General features: G+C 46.7%; 1 protein-coding gene across 10 annotated transcripts in view; it reads left to right on the top strand.

Annotated features, from left to right (window-relative positions):
• Positions 1-20,209, top strand: part of NAA60 (N-alpha-acetyltransferase 60, NatF catalytic subunit) — a 43,026-nt gene that overhangs the window by 629 nt on the left and 22,188 nt on the right. For 4 of the 10 annotated variants that reach the window (XM_054533330.2, XM_024233642.3, XM_054533332.2 and 1 more), the window contains exon 2: positions 4,439-4,508. The exons of 2 other annotated variants lie outside the window; for them this stretch is intronic. Coding sequence is in view for 1 of the 8 variants with exons in the window: in XM_054533332.2 (XP_054389307.1) it covers positions 4,439-4,508 (70 nt within the window). In the remaining 7 variants the exon portion in view is untranslated. Of the gene's footprint in view, positions 1-24; positions 361-4,438; positions 4,509-13,951; positions 14,133-20,209 lie in introns of those variants that run through there. 4 more of the 10 variants (XM_054533329.2, XM_054533328.2, XM_024233647.3 and 1 more) reach the window with 4 other exon arrangements.

Below are 20,209 nucleotides of genomic sequence, written 5' to 3' on the forward strand. Positions count from 1 at the left end.
TCTAGAGGCGTTACGTATTGTACCCGCAGCTGCAGCCTAATCGAGCCGCGTCAGCTTCCTAGTCACAGAGGATCCCACGCGGGAATAGAGCCATAGGTTTGCGTCGCGGGACGTTGTTCGCCCCCAAATACCTCACATTCAGCCTACCTTAGAGCCAGTCATTTCCTATTGTGTGCTGGGGGAGGAGGGAGTGCCCTGGTGTACAGATTTGGAATTGGAAAATTGAGCTCCTTCCCAAGCTCTGCCACTGATTGTTTAGTAATCTTGGCCAGTTTACAACTTTGATTTCCTCAGCTGCAAACAGCTCAGAATGCCTCTCTGGGCTAACTCAGAGGGTAATTTCAAAGATTATAAGATAATGTAAGTGAAAGAAATTGCCAGTTTATAAAGGTGTTTGGGGAAAAAAAAAGACGAAAATGATAGGTACCTTGATAGAAAAGCCTGAAAAGTCTCAACATATTTCCTTATTCCAGTGCGAGGCACATTCCTGTATCTAAAAGCTTAATGAATGGCTGTATGGTTATTAAAACATTATTAGGAGATTTGACAACTTAGGTAATGTGATTTTGTAGAATATCTGATAGGATAGTTTCAGCTACAAGTAACAGAAAACCCACCGAAAGGATGTTCAAAGAGCAGTTACAGGTTGGTTAATTCGGTGGCCCAGTGACAACATCAAGGTCCCAGTGCTTCTCTGCCACCCTTAGCATGTTGGTAAAGTTGACAGTAGAATCCAGGTAAAGTATACAGACATGTATTGTGTCATGTACCCATCCTAAACTAGTTATTACCAAGAATAAATATCATAATTGTTTGGGGCCCATCATGCTTCAGCCGCTGTCACTAGGGGAAGGACCCAGCCTCCCTTGATAATCTACCTGCACAAAATCAGGGCTTTGTTACAAATGAAAAAAAGAGATGTGGAAAATAAGTTAGATAAGAAACTAGCAGTATCTGCCACAAATGATATCTCTTGACAGCTAACTAAGAGCTGGAGCTTGTGGGGATGGATCACAAAAGAGGTAGCTGGGAAGTCCCAGTAAAGGTGCTTCCAGGACTGGTGGAAGAATAGTAAGAACAAGGTTGCCTACAGGCTAGACCAGTCCAAAGCATATATGTTGAAGAAGAGCTAATAGCCTGTATATGAAGGTGTAAGTCAAGGACATGTTCTTTATTGAGTCACTGTGGTGTTCACGTAGTCATCTTTCCCTTCTTGGTTTGTGCTTTTTTTTTTTTTTTTTTTTTTTGAGACAGAGTCTCACTCTGTAGCCAGGCTGGAGTGCAGTGGCACAATCCTGACTCACTGCAACCTCTGCCTCCCAGGTTCAAGTGATTCTCCTGCCTAAGCCTCCCAAGTAGCTGGGACTACAGGTGCCTGCCACCACGCCCAGCTAATTTTTTTTTTTTTTTGTATTTTTAGTAGAGATGGGGTTTCATCATGTTGGCCAGGATGGTCTCGATCTCGTGACCTCATGATCCACCCACCTCGGCCTCCCAAAGTGCTGGGATTACAAGCGTGAGCCACGCGCCCAGCCTATTTAATGCTATTCTTACATCAGCAATGTCTCATTGTAGTCTGAGATTCTCCTTATCTGGATTTGTGGCTCTTTCACCAAGAACAAGAGACTCCCATGGCTCTCTTCTTTAAATCCTGTTGCCATAATTACAAAGAAATAAACACAGTTTCCAATGCTTTGAAATGAAGCATGTGGTATTAACTCAGTGGATTACCAGAGAGAGGGATATACCTGAAATGGGAGAGGAAAAAATCTTCCCTAGACTGTCTTTCCTAAGAGCTATCAAAACTATAAACAAGTGGACAAAGAAGAAGGAAACTTGAAAGCTTTATCTTCCTGAAAATAAAGAGATGACATACAAAGTCCAAGATAGACCAAGATTGAAAAATTAGACCACATTATATCCCTAACTCAATTTTGTAAAAAATCACAAATGCTTGACTGTATACCCACTATATGTTCAAGTAACATATTTTAATCATCAAAGTTTAAAAATCCTTCCACAACAATCTTTTGCAAGTTTTTCCATTTCTGTCTTTAACATGGTACCAGTAATAACAACTACGACCTGTTTGTATTGAAATTATTTCTATAGCCCAGCATCTGCTTTCTCTGAAAATTATCTTTTTAAAAATATTAAAAATAACATCATTACAAAAGCAGTATATGTGCATTTTAGAAAGTTAGAAAAGGCTGGGCACGGTGGCTCACGCCTGTAATCCCAGCACTTTGTGAGGCCGAGGTGGGCAGATCACAAGGTCAGGAGATCGAGACCATCCTGGCTAACACGATGAAACCCCGTCTCTACTAAAAATACAAAAAATTAGCCAGGTGTGGTGGCGGGCACCTGTAGTCCGAGCTACTCGGGAGGCTGAGGCAGGAGAATGGCGTGAACCCGGGAGGCGGAGCTTGCAGTGAGCCGAGATCGCGCCACTGCACTCCAGCCTGGGTGACAGAGTGAGACTCTGTCTCAAAAAAAAAAAAGAAAGTTAGAAAATACAGGGGAAAAAATGGCACCACATTCCTGTCACCCAGAGATCACCACTATTTACTCTTTATTATTATTATTTTTTTTGGACAGTCTCACTGTTGCCCAGGCTGGAGAGCAGTGGTGCGATCTCTGCTCACTGCAACTTCCGCCTCCTGGGCTCAAGTGATTTTTGTGCCTCAGCTACCAGAGTAGATGGGATGATGGGCGCATGCCACCACAACCATTTAATTTTTGTATTTTTAGTAGAGATGCAGTTTCGCCATGTTGGCCAGGCTGGTCTCAAACTCCTGGCCTCAAGTGATCCGCCCATGTCAGCCTCCCAAAGTGCTGGGATTACAGGTATGAGCCACTGCACCTGGCCTGCTCACTGCAACCTCCATCTCCCGGGTTCAAGCAATTCTTCTGGCTCAGCCTCCCGAGTAGCTGGGACTACAGGTGCGTACCACCACGCCTGGCGAATTTTTCTATTTTTAGTAGAGGACGGGATTTCCCCATATTGGCCAGGCTGGTCTCGAACTCCTGACCTTGTGATCTGTCCGCCTTGGCCTCCCAAAGTGCTGAGATTACAGGCGTGAGCCCCTGCCCCCGGCCCCTATTCTTAAATATATATCTTTTCCCTAGTGATTTTTATGATGATGCAGCTGTATATTGAAATGGAAAGATACTCATTTTTGGGAGTAAAATTGGTTATAAAACAAAAACAATAACAAAGTTGCTTTTGAAGATTATGCGTTAAAATGTTAGTGGTAGTTACATTTTTAATTTTTATGGGTACATGGTAGGTGTATATATTTATGTGGTACATGAAATGTTTTGATGCAGGCATGCAATGTGTAATCACTTCAAGGTAAATGGGGTATCTTCCCTGGCGATGTTTAACATGATTTCCAGAATGAATTGTTCACTACATTTGGTGTGTTTTCCATTCCCAGATGGTACTTACTGCCTTTTAAGGTCTATTACTTAAATATAAGTATGGCTCTGGTTCTTACGGCCTTTACCGTATCCTTCATGAGAAGTTGATACTGATCGGAAACTGACACAGAGCCTTCTCACGTACACTAAGGGAGCCTAGGTAAAGCAAGATTATCTTTCTCCCAACTTCAGCAAGAGGTTTTCTTACTGGTGTTCAGAATGCTTGATTGAGCAGTTAGAAAACTGTTACTACCTAGTCTCCAGTCTTATAAGGGAACAATGGCTGCAAGTCATGCCTGCAAGAACAAGAGGCTCACACAATTTTGAAATTAACACAACTTCTAGCTGGATAGGAGTCTTTTTAGTTTCATTTAGCCTTGAGTTGAAACTAATAGGAATCTTTTAATTAGAAAAAAGCTCAGGGCTCTAAACGTACCTTCAACATGTTAATTCTGTTACCAAAAACTGGCCTGGTCTGTGTTAACTCCAACAGAATTCTTTTTCAGTCACTGAGGCAGAGGTGCTTCCAGAGAAAGATTCTTGACCTACTCATACTGAATAATTATTGTTACTAGAAGCTGCAACCAAAGACTCCTGGAGGGTAGTAAGAGGTACAGAGAATGCAGGTTAGATACAGTGAGGACAGAAAAGAAATGATGGGTTGGAGGCTGGGCGTGGTCACTCACACCTATAATTCCAGCTACTTTAGAGGCCGAAGCAAGAGAATCACTTGAGTCCAGGAGTTCGAGGCTGCAGTGAGCTAGCATTGTGCCACTGCACTCCAGCTTGAATGACAGAGCAAGACCTTGTCTCAAAAAAAAAAAAAAAAAAAAAAAAAGATGGGTTGCTTTGTAGTTTAGAGAACTACATGTTTAGATAGTTAATTTTTCCCCAAAAGGGCCCATCAGATTGATATTCTGAGATCCAGGGTTTGTCTGACACTCATTAGCCTATGAGTTGTAGAGATGGGATGGCCGGGAGTGAAGCGATGGCCTTGTGTCTTTCTCCCCTGCAGCATGCAGAAAGGCTGTACCTGGAGGAAGGAAGTGCGGAGCCAGCCTGAGTTGGGAGAAGAGCTCCAGAGAGTGAGTCAAAGCCCTCTGTGTCCTGCTATGAATGATGCCCCTCATAGTCAGAGGAAGCCTACTTAAGTGAAATCCATTTTTGACCTGTCAAGTATTAAATATTTTCTTAATTTTTAGTACTGAATGATAGAAGGCGCCTAGTGAAACAAATGCTTTCACTTTTTTGCTAGGAGGGTAAATGAGTATATTCTTACGTTAGGTACACAGGGATACAGTACAAGTATGCCAGCCTGTCTAAACTATAAACAAATAAACAAGATTTGGTTTAAGCATCAGTCTCTTGTGAGTCTGATGGGTAAGCCCAGTCTCAGGGCACACTGACAATGTTAGTGGAGAACGAGACTCTCCCAGTGTGCTGCCCTGACCCTCTGAGATTGGTCTATGTAGCCACGTGGTAGTCATCCTGTGCCACCTCTGGTTTGGTTCTAATCAAAGGAAGCAGTATCATCTTTGGTGATCTGTCTTACACACTTACATCATTTTATACCAAAGGAGAATTTCTTTTGTTAAAAATTTATTTTTCATTATCTACTCATAAAGAAGGAGCCAAAGGGCTGGGTGCAGTGGCTCACGCCTATAATCCCAGCACTTTGGGAGGTGAGGCGGGCAGATCTCTGGAGGTCAGGAGTTCGAGACCAGCCTGCCCAACATGTTGAAACCCCATCTCTACTAAAAAATACAAAAATGTAGCCGGGTGTGCTGGGCGTGGTGGCTCACACCTGTAATCCCAGCACTTTGGGAGGCCAAGACGGGCGGATCATGAGGTCAGGAGATCGAGACCATCCTGGCCAACACGTTGAAACCCCATCTCTACTAAAAATACAAAAAATTAGCTGGGTGTGGTGGTGGGCACCTGTAGTCTCAGCTACTTGGGAGGCTGAGGCAGGAGAATGGTGTGAACATGGGAGGCGACGGTTGCATTGAGCCGAGATCACGCCACTGTACTCCAGACTGGGCGACAGAGCAAGACTCCGTCTCAGAAAAAAAAAAAAATTTTAGCCAGGCGTGGTGGCGCCCAACTGTAGTCCCAGCTACTCAGGAGGCTAAGGCAGAAGAATTGCTTGAACTCAGGAAGTGGAGGTTGCAGTGAGCTCAGATCACGCCACTGCATTCCAGCCTGGGTGACAGAGCGAGACTCCATCTGATATGGTTTGGCTGTGTCCCCACCCAAATCTCATCTTCAATTCCCATATGTTATGGGAGGGACCCAGTGGGAGGTAATTGAATCATGGGGCAGGTCTTTCCCATGCTGTTCTCATGATAGTGAATAAATATCACGAGATCTAATGGTTTTTAAAAAGGGGAGTTTCCCTGCAAAAGCTCTCTTTTGTCTGCCACCATGTGAGACATGCCTTTTACCTTCCACCGTAATTGTGAGGCCTCCCCAGCCACGTGGAACTGTAAGTCCATTAAACCTCTTATTTTGTAAATTGCCCAGTCTCAGGTATGTCTTTATCAGCAGTGTGAAAATACATCATCTCAAAAAAAAAAAAAAAGAAGGAACCAAAGAAGAATTTCTTTGGAAGCAAAATATTTGGCTGCTGACTGAAAGGGTTTTGATCCATGCATACATTAATAAACCCTTCAGAACCATGGGTTGGGATAATTCACTGTCCCTTGTGCCAGTCTCATCGAGCTTTTCTGCTCTTCCAGGAGTGCTCCTGGGGTGATCTGGAGGCCTCTCAGGCAGAGCAGAGGCTGGTCAGCAAGCCACAGGGCTTGCCATGAAGTGGTTTGTTCATGATTTGTTTCTGGGACCCTGGGAAAAATGTTTTCAGGGTCTGCCTAGAAAGGCTGCTTTTGGAAGCTCGTGGATTTCTTTCTGGGTGAGTCAGGAAAGTTGTGATCCTGCTGGGCGCCGTGGCTCACGCCTGTAATCCCAGCACTTTGGGAGGCTGAGGCAGGCAGATCACAAGGTCAGGAGATTGAGACCATCCTGGCTAACATGGTGAAACCCCGTCTCTACTAAAAATACAAAAATTGAGCCGAGCGTGGTGGTGGGCACCTGTGGTCCCAGCTACTCGGAAGGCTGAGGCAGGAGAATGGTGTGAACCCGGGAGGCGGAGTTTGCAGTGAGCCGAGATCGTGCCACTGCACTCCAGCCTGGGTGACAGAGTGAGACTCCATCTCAAAAAAAAAAAAAAAAAATGAAAGAAAGTTGTGGTCCAAGGGAAAGCATACGGGTTTTAATAATGAACCAGTTTGTTCCTTTGTCTCCCGGCTTTCATTCTTCATGGCATGTGCTCAGGGCAGCCACTGGAGAGAGGCATCATTCTGCATGGTATAGAAGCCTTGGGTGGGTGTTTCATCATCTGTAAGATGAGGACAACAATACTGAACTTTCAAGGCCATTGTAAATTAGAATATACAGTACAAGCACTGTAAGTTAGAAGTCAATTAGAACATACAGGAGAGATTATAACTCAGTGTTTAGCGTATAGCAGACACTTAGTAAATAATGCATTCACTCTGTTCCATTCTAGAAGCTCCATTGTTTGTACAACAAACACCTCTGTTGCAGTGCTTATCAGATTGTCTTGTAATCACGTAACTCCTCAAAGGCAGGATGTGTGTAATCACACATTTCCTTGGTCACCATTTGTACCCAGAATGGGGAAGGAAGAAATGAAAAGAATCCAGTATCTAATAAGCTCAGCCTCCATTTCACTTGCACGCCTTTTATTTATGAAAATATAGTACTTGTCCATGTAAATAATATCTCTGAATGGATACCAGGAAAATGGTAAGATGAGTTAGCTGGAGAACTTGGGTACTGAGTTGGAGGGAGGGTAACTTATTTTTCACCAATGTATCGTTTCGTTTTGCATTAAAATAATTTACCACATGCATGCATTACTTCTAAAAATAAAAATGTTTACTGTCAGAAAACCCCCCCAAGTTAAACCAAAACCAAAATATGTTAGATACATCTGTAACACTCATTATAAAAGATGACATATAAATGACTCAAAAATAGAAAAGGTGATCAAACTTACTGATAAATGTGCATTAAAACAATGAGACCTTTTCACTTAGATTGCAGAAAGGTAAAGAATAATACCTGGCCAGGTGTGGTGGCTCACGCCTGTAATCCTAGCACTTTGGGAGGCCAAGGTGGGTGGATCACCTGAGCTTAGGAGTTGGAGACCAGCCTGGGCAACATGGCAAAACCTCGTCTCTACAAAAAATGCAAAAACTAGTGAGGCTTGGTGGTAAGCGCCTGTAGTCCCAGCTACTCAGGAGGCTAAGGCAGCAGAGTCACTTGAGCCCAGGAGGCAGAAATTGCAGTGAGCTGAGACCACACCACTGCATTCCAGCCTGGGGGACAGAGCAAGACCCTGTCTCAAAAAAAAAAAAAAAAAAAAAGAATACTTGGCTGAGCATGGTAGCTCACACCAGTAATCCCAGAATCCCAGCACTTTGGGAGGTAAGGTGGTCAGATCACTTGCACCAGGAGTTCGAGATCAGCCTGGCAACATAGTGAGACTCTGTCTCTACAAAAAATAAAAAATTAGCCAGGTGTGGAGGCGCATGCCTGTACTCCCAGCTACTGGGGAGGGTGAGGTGGGAGGATCACTTGAGACCAGGAGGTCGACACTGCAGTAAGCCGTGATCACGCCACTTTACTCCAACTTGGATGATAGAGGGAGACCTTGTCTCAAAAAAATTTAAAAAGACTAATCCCCTATGTTGGTGAGGCTGTGGGCCGTTTGCCCTGCTGTAGTGGGTGTAGAGTCTTCACACTCTTGGTATGAGAATAAATTGGTAAAACTTTCTGGCAGGCAATCTAGGGTTTGTTTCCAAAGTTAAATGTGGTTAATTAAAACTAATTTTACTTATGCCTGTAATCCTAGCACTTTGGGAGGCTGAGGTGGGCAGATTGCCTGAGCTCAGGCATTCAAGACCAGCCTGGGCAACATGGTGAAACCCTGTCTCTACTAAAAATACAAAAAATTAACTGGGCATGGTGGCAGGTACCTGTAGTCCCAGCTACTTGGGAGGCTGAGGCACAAGAATCACTTGAGCCCAGGAGGCAGAAGTTGCAGTGAGCCGAGATTGTGTCACCACTCCAGCCGGGGGGGGGGGGGGGGGCAGAGCAAGACCCTGTCTCAAAAAAAAAAGAATGCTTGGTTGACTGTGATGGCTTACACCAGTAATCCCAGCACTTTGGGAGGTAAGGTGGTCAGATCACTTGCACCAGGAGTTCGAGACCAGCCTGGGCAACATAGTGAGACTCTGTCTCTACAAAAAAATGAAAAATTAGCCAGGTGTGGTGGTGCATGCCTGTAGTCCCAGCTACTGGGGAGGCTGAGGTGGGAGGATCACTTGAGACCAGGAGGTCGACACTACAGTAAGCCGTGATCATGCCACTGCACTCCAACTTGGGTGATAGAGTGAGACCTTGTCTCAAAAAAATTAAAAAAGACTAATCCCCTGTGTTGGTGAGGCTGTGGGCCGTTTGCCCTGCTGTGGTGGGTGTAGAGTCTTCACACTCTTGGTATGAGAATAAATTGGTAAAACTTTCTGGCAGGCAATCTAGGGTTTGTTTCTAAAGTTAAATGTGGTTAATTAAAACTAATTTTACTTATGCCTGTAATCCTAGCACTTTGGGAGGCTGAGGCAGGCAGAATGCCTGAGCTCAGGAGTTCAGGACCAGCCTGGGCAACATGGTGAAACCCTGTCTCTACTAAAAATACACAAAATTAGCTGGGCATGGTGGCATGCACCTGTAGTCCCATCTACTCAGGAGGCTGGGGCAAGAGAATCGCTTGAACCTGGGAGGTGTAGGCTGCATTCAGCCAAGATCCACTGCACTCCAGCCTGGGCTACAGAGCGAGACTCTGTCTCCAATAATGAAATAATGAAATTTTTTTTTTTTTTAGACAGAGTTTCGCTCTTGTCCAGGCTGGAGTGCAATGGCATGATCTCAGCTCACCACAAACTCTGCCTTCCAGGTTCAAGTGATTCTTCTGCCTTAACCTCTCAAGTAGCTGGGATTACAGGCACGCACCACCATGCCTGGCTAATTTTGTATTTTTAATAGAGACAGGGTTTCTCTATGTTGGTCAGGCTGGTCTCGAACTTCCAACCTCAGGTGATCTGCCCGCCTCAGCCTCCGAAAGTGCTGGGATTACAGGTGTGAGCCACTGCACCCAGCTAATAATAATTTGAACCAACATTCTAGGAATTTTCCCTAAGGAAATAATCAGAACGTATGCAGATTTGTGTACAAGATTGTAAGTTGCAATATTGTTTTTGACCTGAATGTGTAGGTTTCAGTGGGGAAACCTGATCCCCAGTCCCTCCTCTCCTCCCGCCCCAACCCCGTCCATCTACTACCTTTCCCAAATAGAGCTTGCATAGGGCCATTGGTGGCCAGGATCCAGAGCAGGGCATGGGTTTGTGGGAGGTGGTGGTTGGAATCACCTGGGGTTGGATACTGGACTTAGTTCCTCTGTGGGTAAATGAGAGCCTGGGGATTGTCGGGAAGAGGCCTAGGGTGAAAATTAAAATGCCTTAATTTCAGGAGCAGTCTTGGCCTTGGAGATTCATGGGACTTCAGAGAGGAAGGGCAGAGGCTGACCATGTAGATGGTAGCTTGTTGCTCTCCCTGGCCAGAGAAGCCTGCTTGCCTCCCTATCTCCAAGGCTGAAAGAGGGTTGTGCAGCTGAAGATATAGGAATTGAGGATACAGGCAAGTGCCACGACCTGGCAGCTTGGTATTTCGCTACACTACAGGAGCCTGCTGGCTTCCCACCACTGGGAGTGCCTTTAGGTGTCTCTGTGCTAGACCCATAGCCAGAGGGTGAAAGGAGGCATGAATAAATAGGCAAGAGAAAAGCGATAATATGCTGGAAGAGGCCTTAGAGCCAGAGGGAGAAGGAGCAGACAGACTCTCATAAATAAGGAGTTCTGGTGAAACAGAACTTCTGCGAGAGATTCAATTATAGCAAAACTTTCTGGAACCAAAAGGCTTAAAAAAAAAAAAAAACTCAGAAGTTTAATAGGTAAACTGAAGGAGAGAATGGTCAGCACAAACTGAGTAGCCTGTTAGATCAAGTGGAAGAAACACTCAAACATAGCAAAAAGAGAGAGAGAGAGGAACCACGAAGCAAAGAGGTGGAGGACCAATCAGCCCTGAAGTCGATGGTGATCAACCCATTCCTGAACCATCCCTGTGACCGGCAGATGTCCCTCTGCTTGACTTGGCTTAGGCAGGGGTCCTCTGAACTCATCACGGAGCCAAGGGACAATGGGATGACCTTAATGGGTTAGACCAGTTAGGGAACACACTGGAACAAGGGGTAGAGTCTGTGCCACAAACACAAAGAGAAAGGGTGGAATTTTTTTAGGGTACAAATAAACTTGAATATCTCCTGTAGTAACTAACACATGGTGCCTAACCGAATGAACCGTTGTGAAGATAAATGAGATCTTGCATAACATGTTTAACACAATGCCTCACACATAAGCCGTGGAGAAGTAGTTATTTTCTCATTTGTGTTTTAAAAGAGTATTTTTTTCTTTTTTGAGACTGTCGCTTTGTTGCCCAGGCTGGAGTGCAATGGTGCGATCTCGGCTCACTGCAACCTCGGTCTCCCGGGTTCAAGCCATTCTCATGTCTCAGACTCCCGAATAGCTGGGATTACAGGCATGTATCACCACGCTCAGCAAATTTTTTTTTTTTTTTTTTTTTTTTTTGTATTTTTAGTAGAGATGGGGTTTCACCACGTTGGCCAGGCTGGTCTGCTGGTCTCGAACTCTTGACCTCAAGTGATCCACCCGCATCAGCCTCCCAAAGTGCTGGGATTACAGGCATGAGCTACCGGGCATGGCCAAAAAAGAGTTTTTAGGTTTTTTTTTTTTTTTGAGACGCACTCTCGCTCTGTCTGTCACCCAGCCTGGAGTGCAGTGGTGTGATCTCAGCTCACTGCAAGCTCCACCTCCTGGGTTCAGACCATTCTGCCTCAGCCTCCCAAGTAGCTGGGACTACAGGCGCCCGCCACCATGCCCGGCTAATTTTTTTGTATTTTTAGTAGAGACGGGGTTTCACCGTGTTAGCCAGATGGTCTTGATCTCCTGACCTCATGATCCGCCTGCCTTGGCCTCCCAAAGTGCTGGGATTACAGGCGTGAGCCACTGCGCCCGGCCCAAGTTTTTGTTTTTTTTGTTTTGTTTTGTTTTGAGATGGAGTCTTGCTCTATCCCAGGCTGGAGTACAGTGGTGCAATCTTGGCTCACTGCAACCTCCACGTTCTGAGTTCAAGCGATTCTCCCACCTCAGCCTTTCAGTAGCTGGGATTACAGGCACGCACCACTATGCCCAGCTAATTTTTGTATTTTTAGTAGCGACGGGGTTTCACCATGTTGGCCAGGATGGTCTCGATATCTTGACCTCGTGATCCACCTGCCTTGACCTTCCAAAGTGCTGGAATTACAGGCATGAGCCACCGCGCCCGGCCCAAAAATAGAGTAAGTTTGAAGGGATGTACATGCCGTTCTGTTTGCCAGTTCATCTTAAGGGTGCTATATTTAGAACCCTGGAAACAGCCGGGCATGGTCTCAAAACAAACACACACACACCCAGTGGAAACAATAGAATGTTGTTACTCTGTTGTTACTTAGGGAGTGTTTTTTCAAACTCTACTCTGCTTGTCACATGGGGGTCTGGTTGAATGCAGAGTCTGAATTAAGTGCCCATTCTGACTCAGTCCGACTGAGTCCTGAGGTTCTGCATTTTTAGCAAGCTCCCAGGTGATGCCGCTGCTCCTGGACCGCAGACTGCACTGAGTAGCAGGCACCTAAGTTTTGCCTGTTTTTATGATTGATTGGGCTCCCCATGGCATCCATCTTCTAGCCAGTGGAAAAGGGGAGAGGAAGTACAGAGCAAGCAATTTCCTTTTTTTTTTTAACCCCATCTTTTATTTTGAAAATTTCAAACCTCCTGAATTTTTGAAAGAATAATGCGCTTCACCAGTTGTTAACAATTTAGCAATATTCTTCTAAGCACATGACACAGAAGTTGCCAACATCGTGCTCACTCTTGTTCACTGGTGAAACCTTTGGCACATAGCCTGATCCTGCTGCAGGAGAGGCTGAGAAATAAAAGCCTAGCTTGACAGTGATCTACCTGCTGAAGGGGGTGGGATTCTGTTACTACTAGAAGATATGAAAAGCAGTTATTTTTTAAAAGGAGAAGATGGCAGAGTAGCACAATGGATACTAGGGGACAATTACTCTCTGACACGCAGACTCAAATCTTTTTTTTTTTTAGATGAAGTTTTGCTTTTGTCGCCCAGGCTGGAGTGCAGTGGCACAATCTCGGCTCACTGAAACCTCCACCTCCAGGGTTCAAACGATTCTCCTGCCTCAGGCTCCCGGGTAGCTGGGATTATGGGCACATGCCACCACGCCTGGCTAATTTTTTTGTATTTTTAGTAGAGACAGGGTTTCATCATGTTGGCCAGGCTGGTCTGGAACTCGTGACTTCAGGTGATCCACCCGCCTCGGCCTCCCGAAGTGCTGGAATTAACAGGCGTGAGCCACCACACCCAGCCAAGACTCGAATCTTATAACCAGTTCTCTTCAAATTGGATTCTGGAAAGCTCGGAGTTGAAATATACAGCCCAGGTTGGTCGTGGTGGCTCACGTCAGTAATCCCAGTATTTTAGGAGGCCCAGGCGGGCAGATCACTTGGAGGCCAGGGGTTCAAGACCAGCCTGGGCAACAATAATGACATTCCCATCCCTACAAACAAACAAAAACCCTGTTTTTTAATTAGCCAGGCATGGTGGTTCACACCTGTAGTCTCGGCTACTTGGGAGACTGAGGCGGAGGCCAGGAGTTCGAGGCTGCAATAAGCCGAGATTGCGCCCTAACCTGGGAGACAGAGACCCTGCCTCAACAACAAAAACTTTGCCTTAGATCTTGCATTATAGAACCCCTGCAACCGGAGGGCAGCTTAAGTTGCCTGTTTTACTCAGGGACAGCCCTAAACTGCCTTTCGCCAGAATCGGACGGCTGAGAATCCAGTGTCGTCGCGGGGTGGTGCTGCCAGCTGGCTCCGGGTGGTCGGCCAGGAGCCAGCCTCGTGCACCTGCTTTCAGTTGTTGGCCAGCCCCGGCGCTGCAGGCCCTCGCGAGCTTAGGATCCGCCTGCCAGGACCTGTGCAGGGGGCCACTCGGTGGAGCCGGGGGACCTCGGCCCGGAAACCGCGCCACCGGCGTCCGCACACGCTAGGCCGGGGAGCCCAGAGGTCTGGCCGGCCATGTCTCGGCGACCTCCCGGAGCGCGGGACAGGGAAGGAGCCGGCCCTCACCAGTGCCCCGCAGACGGGATCCTGGGCCTGGCTTCGCAAGGAGCCTGCCCGCTCCCAAGATGGCGGCAGCGGCGGCCTCAGGGGGCGGGGCCACGTGGGGGCGGTGGCCAATGGGCTTCCGGGCTGCCCTGCCGGCCGGGAGCGGGAGGCGGAAGTGCCGCGGGCTGCCGCCTCCGTCCCGGCTGCGGCCCCTGCCGGTTACATAACTCGTTGCGGGCTCCGCGCGGCCCCACTTCCCGGCTCCCTGCGCCTCCAGGATGCGCTGAGCCCTACAACACCCCCAGCGGCCGCCGGCTCCCCGACGAGGTGAGGTGGCGGGGGGCGGCCGCCGGGGCTCGGACCTGCGGCCGGGCGCCGAGGGGGCGGGGTAGGCGGGGAGGCCGCCCCGGGGTCAGGGGGGCCAGGGCCCACCGCGTACGAGCGCGCTGGTGAGGCAGGCCCGGCCGCGCCCGCGCCCCCGGCGCACGGTCCTCCTGGGAGCCGGTTTTGGGGACGGCGGCGGGGAGTGGGCGCTGGCCAGGGACGAGGGTTGAGGAGGTCGCGGCTCTCAATGCTGGGTGGGAGTCGGGCCTTCTGCCTGGGGGTTGCGTCAGTGTCCGACCCCGAGACGAGTGGTCGGGACAATTTGCAACTAGAGGGTGGTCCTCATGGGTACCCTGTGGGGTGTCCCGCGAGGCGAAGGGCCAGGCCATTTCAGTCGGGTCAGCGATTTGCGCCTTCTCCCCGCTCCCGCCTGGCCTGGTCCGGGCCTGTTTTGGTACTTGTTGCGCCGGTTGGAGTTATCTGCGCCTTGTTTGTCCTCCTCTGAACTCCTGAAAGCCAGGGGCTCCGTCTAGGTCTCCTCCTAGTCTTATTCTCCCAGCTTTCGTTGTTAAGACAAATTCCTTGTCTTCCTGGCCCTTTACAGACCGGCCCTACAGAACCCACACCCCCAGCTCCGACTTTCTTCTCCAGATTGGGTACTTCCCAGGGAGTGGAGGGAATCTGTAGCTTTTGTGGTTTGTCCTGCTGGGAAAATTTGGGGATAAGGGGTGGGCCTTCTCTGGACGACCACCCACAAATCTGTGTGCCCAAGCGGAGACAGGACCCAGGGTCTGGACATCAGGCAAGGGGTATTCTGCAGTAAACGTGGACATTGGCCGTTTCGTGGGTTTGTTTTCACTCTGCCAAATCCTTGAGGCGTACACTTTTGTGTCACTTATTTATCTTGAAAGAAAAGGTTAACAGCCCAACAGAGTAGTTCGCTTTGGTATCTGGAGTGGTAATCGGAGTGCCAGAACTGGAGAGAATATTGCCGTTTACAGATGTTTGCTTTTTACCAGGGCACTGAAGGCATAAAACCCTTAGTTAATGCTTAACTGAGTGAACCATGAAAGTCATGTGACTCCAAAGGTCGGCTCTAGAAATGCGGCAGTCCATGTAGCACTGTGATGTAGAAATTCTATGATATATGGGTCAGTGTTCACCGGTAGGGAGAGGGGGAGTCTTCAACATCTTTGAATTAAAAAGGATCTGGAGCAAAAACAAATAGATACACACATATCAGTGAACTGTTTTTAAGTTCAGTTAGAGAAGATGAGATTAAAGACCAGAAGAAACTTCGAGGGAGACTGCAGTATAAAGTCCCAGTTATCTTTCCAAACAGACAGGTTCATCACAGCAGTGAAGGCTGGTCTTCATCTCCCTTCTTGTGGGATTTTCTACATTAATGTGCAGATCTGCCCTTGGAGAATGGAGCGTGCATGATTGGGCTGTGGTTTGCTGGAGTTTCATCTCACTGAGCTTGCAGACACACTGGGTTTCTGTAACAATGGTTTAAACTGAAAGTAGCAAAATCAAGGCATGGTCTGGTGTCAGCATGCCAGAATAAAACACACAGACAACTTTTTAAAAGGTCTGTGTACGTCCTATCTTTAACCTCTCCCGGTTGTAACTTGAAGTGACTTTGTCGCCGTGTTTGTTTTGACCAGGCCCACTCTGGGACAGTATGGAGAGTATCTTTAGATGTGACTTGTCTGGGTTGCTTAGCAACAGCATGCTTCAGATTAGAATGGAAGAAAGTTTCTGGATGTGAGGAGATTTGAGTGATAAAAGATACTTACACCTAAAAGGACACCAGGAGGGGTTGTGCCCTGTGATTGCTAACTGGGTGCTCGTAACTGGAGACTGAGTGTACCTGTTAGCAGCGGTGGTTAGACCAGGTGGATACAGAATCCAGAATGGTCACATTGCAGCCGTGGGGAGCAGATAGATGCAGAGAAGAGTCTTCAGCCCTCTGAGTTAGGGCAGTGCATGGCCTTGCTCTGCTGAAATAGCCCAGAGGTCCCATTTGCTTGGTGACAGCTCTCACCTGAATAGAAAGCTGGCTGTTTATCAGACACTGTTTTCTTAAATGGCAGCTCCTCCACATCTGCGTCATCTCCATTATCTCCCCTATCGTCTCTTTCTGGAAGGAATCTACAAAGCCCTCATGACTTTTTGTTTGTTTGTTTTTGTTTTTTTGTTGTCGTTGTTGTTTTTTAGAGATAGGTTCTCACTCTGTCGCCCAGACTAGAATGCAGTGGCGTAATCTCGGCTCAACGCAACCTCCACCTCCCGAACTCAAGTGATTCTCCTGCCTCAGCCTCCTGAGTAGCTGGGATTACAGTCATGTGCCACCATGCCTAGCTAATTTTTTTGTATTTTTGGTGGAGATGGGGTTTTGCCATGTTGGCCAGGCTGGTCTTGAACTCCTGACCTCAAGTGATCCGCCGCCTCAGCCTCCCAAAGTTCTGGGATTACAGGCGTGAGCCACCGCATCCAGCCCGCCCTCATGACTTTTACACCTCTTTTCCTGGTTTGCAGAAAGCAAGGCTGGGGTGTGGACCCTGCATCGAAGCTGGTTCTGCTTATGTCCATGTGAAGTGCTTTCAAGTAAAATGCTGATCTGCAAAAAGATGCTGAAAGTCCTGGGTCTCTTTCTGGCTAAGTTCAAATGCTGAATTTGATTCAGCAAATAGTTGTGAGTGCCTTGAAGTGCAAAGAATCCAGTGTCAGGACTCCTTCCCTACATATCATTATTTTGATATGTATGTATGTATGTGTGTATGTATATGTGTTTAGAGATGGAGTCTTGCTGTATCACCCGGGCTGATCTCAAATTCCTGGCCTCAAGCCATCCTCCAACCTCAGCCTCCTCAGTCGTTGGGGTTACAGGAGTGAGACAGTTTGCCAGGCTCTATATCATTCTTTTTAGCATGACCTCTGATAGGAGGCTGGCAGGACAGTTCAGGGCTTATCTGAAGCCCAAATATCTTACACTGCTGATTAAAGAGAGACCTGTGTTTGAAAACCAAACGGGCATATAATAGGATTAACATTCTGCTATGAACACTAAGGCATTTGCGTAGTGCTTGTGGGAGTGATAGGAAGGGGGTCTGCACTGGGGGAGCCAGGGCTTTCTGCAGGAAGTGGTTTGGGGTCCTTGTCAACAGTGAATGCTGCTTAATGGAGCAAGAGTGCCCCACTGCGGAGGTGGGCAGAGAGGTGCCAGTCATCCTAAGGTGGCCACAGCTCTAAGCTGAGATGGTCAGATAGAGGGAAGCAAACAAGGGCCACTCCCTAGTCCCACCTTGTCAGCAACTCAGACGGGACTCCCCATCTCTATCTCAGCCAGGGAGAAGCAATCGCGAGAACTGGCTATGAGTGCAACAGCTTAGAGGTGTTCCAATGTCTCTTCAAGTTAGGAGTGAAATCATTATCCATTTTGCCCTAAAATGGACTCTTAAACCGCCATACACTTGGAATAGCATGTATTTTGTGCTTTGAAGCCAGAAATAAACATTCTAAACACAGATTTAAAGTTGCAATGAAGAGGAGGTGGTTGTGGACAGACATGCAGAACAAATGTTTGAGAAATGTTCCCTTTGCTTCCACAGAAAGACAAAAGAAAGGTATTTTCTCATGTTTAACAAACCATGTTAAAAAAATATTCTTGGCCAGGCACAGGGGCCCAGCACTTTGGGAGGCCAAGTGGGCAGATCGCTTGAGCTCACAAGTTCGAGAGCAGCCTGGGCAACATAGCAAAACTCCATCTCTAAAAAAATACAGAAATTAGCCAGGCATGGTGGTGCGCACCTGTCATCCCAGCTACTTGGGAAACTGAGGTGGGAGGATGGCTTGAGCCCGGGAGGTGGAGGTTGCAGTGAGTTGAGATGGTGCCACTGCACTCCAGCCAGAATGATAGAGCCAGACTTTATATCCAAAAAAAAATAAAAAAAAAATTCAGTGCTATTTTTTATGGTATAGTTATTGTTATTAAAAAGCAAATGGTGTTTCTCTTTTTTTGTTTACTGTATTCCTGAAATAGGGTCGATTTGGCCAGCAAAGTATTGACATTGGGGCCCATCTTGAAAACAACTATTGAAGAAAGCAATTTCATTTTGTAAAATAGTAGGTGGATAATTCTCCCTTAGGTACCAAAAAGGGTTCTTTTCTGGAAAATGTTAATGCAACAATATTTCCCTCATTCCCTTGGTGTTCATGGGTGTTCTATTGAATGCTGTTCCAAACTTACTTCTTTCTAGAAGATAGCTCATTCTGACTCCTGTTGTAAACTATTCAGAGATTATTCTTTCCAGAGTCTGTTATATTCAGAATGTCTTGCTAGTCTGTCACTTGCTGCCCTTCTCTTTCTACTTAGTTTCAGATTACTTTGCGTCTCCTCTGGCCTCCCGTTTTTAACCTTTTCATTGATGTATACACACAGAAAAGTGCACTGCTTGATGAGTTGACATGGCATGAACATAACCTGTACACCCCCAATGCCCGAAGACCCATGGGCCCCTTACCAGGCAAGCCCTCTCCTATTAAGAAAAGCATTTTTCTTGTTGTAAGCACAAGAAACCACTAATAGTAATTATACTAGGGATGGGGTGCGTACAGGATTCTGAATTTTTGCTTTGTGTTGCACATGAATTCTTACTTTACTATAAACATGGGTTACTTTGACAAATTTAAAACAAAGGCTTGAGAGGACTCCCCTTTCTCAAGAAAAGGAAAATGCGTTTTTTAAATTTTTTTTGAAATGGTTGTCTTAAAATTTCTAAATATTTTTTAAAATTAGATTTTATATAGCCACACAAATTGTTCTTTAATGGTTATGTAGGAATACAGGCTGCTTGGCCTCCCTTGTCCACAGCCTCCTCTTTGTTTCTTTGCGACTTTGACTCTGTGTTTAGAACATTTATTTCCGGGATAAGTGCACAAAACACCATGCTACTCCAAGGCACAGAGTTTCAGAGTCAGCACTGAGTCTATTTTAGAGCAAAATGGGTAATACTACTCATAATTTGAAAACACACTATTAAATACCCAAGTTGTTGCTAACTAAAAACAGCCTGTGAGGTTATTTTAATATAAAAATGCAAGCTGAGGCCGGGCCCGGTGGCTCACGCCTATAATCCTAGCACTTTGGGAGGCCGAGGTAGGTGGATCACTTGAGCTCTGGAGTTGGAGACCAGCCTGGCCAACATGGTGAAACCCCGTCTCTACAAAAAATACAAAAATTACCTGGGTGTAGTAACTCAATGTCTGTACTGTCAGCTACTTGTGGGGGCTGAGGCAGGAGGATTACTTGAGTCCAGGAGGTGGAGGTTGCAGTGAGCCAAGATCGTGCCACTGCACTCCAGCCTGAGTGACAGAGTGAGACCCTGTTTTTTAAAAAAAAAATGCAAGCTGGCCTGGATGCAGTGGCTGAGACCTGTAATCCCAGCTACTTGGGAGGCTGAGGAGGGAGGATCCTTTGAGTCCAGGAGTTGGAGACCAGCCTAGACAACATAGGGAGACCCAGTCTCTACTTTAAAAAAAAAAAAAAAAATTCAACCTAGACTTGGTGGCTTGTGCCTGTAATCCTAGCTATTTGGGAGGCTGAGATTGAAGGATCCCTTGAACCCTAAAGTTCGAGACCAGCTCGGGCAACATAGTGAGATCCTGTCTCTTAGAGAAAGAAATCTGTGTGTGTGTTCGTAATTTTCACATACAACATCTTCACTTTTTTCTGATAATAAAAACAACCCAAGGTTATTGCAAAAAAAAGATCCAGCAATACAGAAACAAGTGATACAGAATGGAACCATCTGCCGCAATTGCTGGGGCAGATTCAGGCAGAAATTTGGATTACTTTTATTTTATTTTAATTTTTTTTGAGACAGAGTCTTACTCTGTCACCCAGGCTGGAGTGTAGTGGTGAAGTCTCAGCTCACTGCACCCTCAGCCTCCCAAGTAGCTGGGATTACAGCCACCATGCCCGGCTAATTTTTGCATTCTTAGTAGAGATGGGGTTTCACCATGTTGGCCAAGCTAGTCTCGAACTCCTGACCTCAAGTGATCTGCCTGCCTCGGCC

Source organism: Pongo abelii, chromosome 18 (genome assembly GCF_028885655.2).
Source record: "Pongo abelii isolate AG06213 chromosome 18, NHGRI_mPonAbe1-v2.0_pri, whole genome shotgun sequence".
In the NCBI taxonomy this organism is placed as follows: domain Eukaryota; kingdom Metazoa; phylum Chordata; class Mammalia; order Primates; family Hominidae; genus Pongo; species Pongo abelii.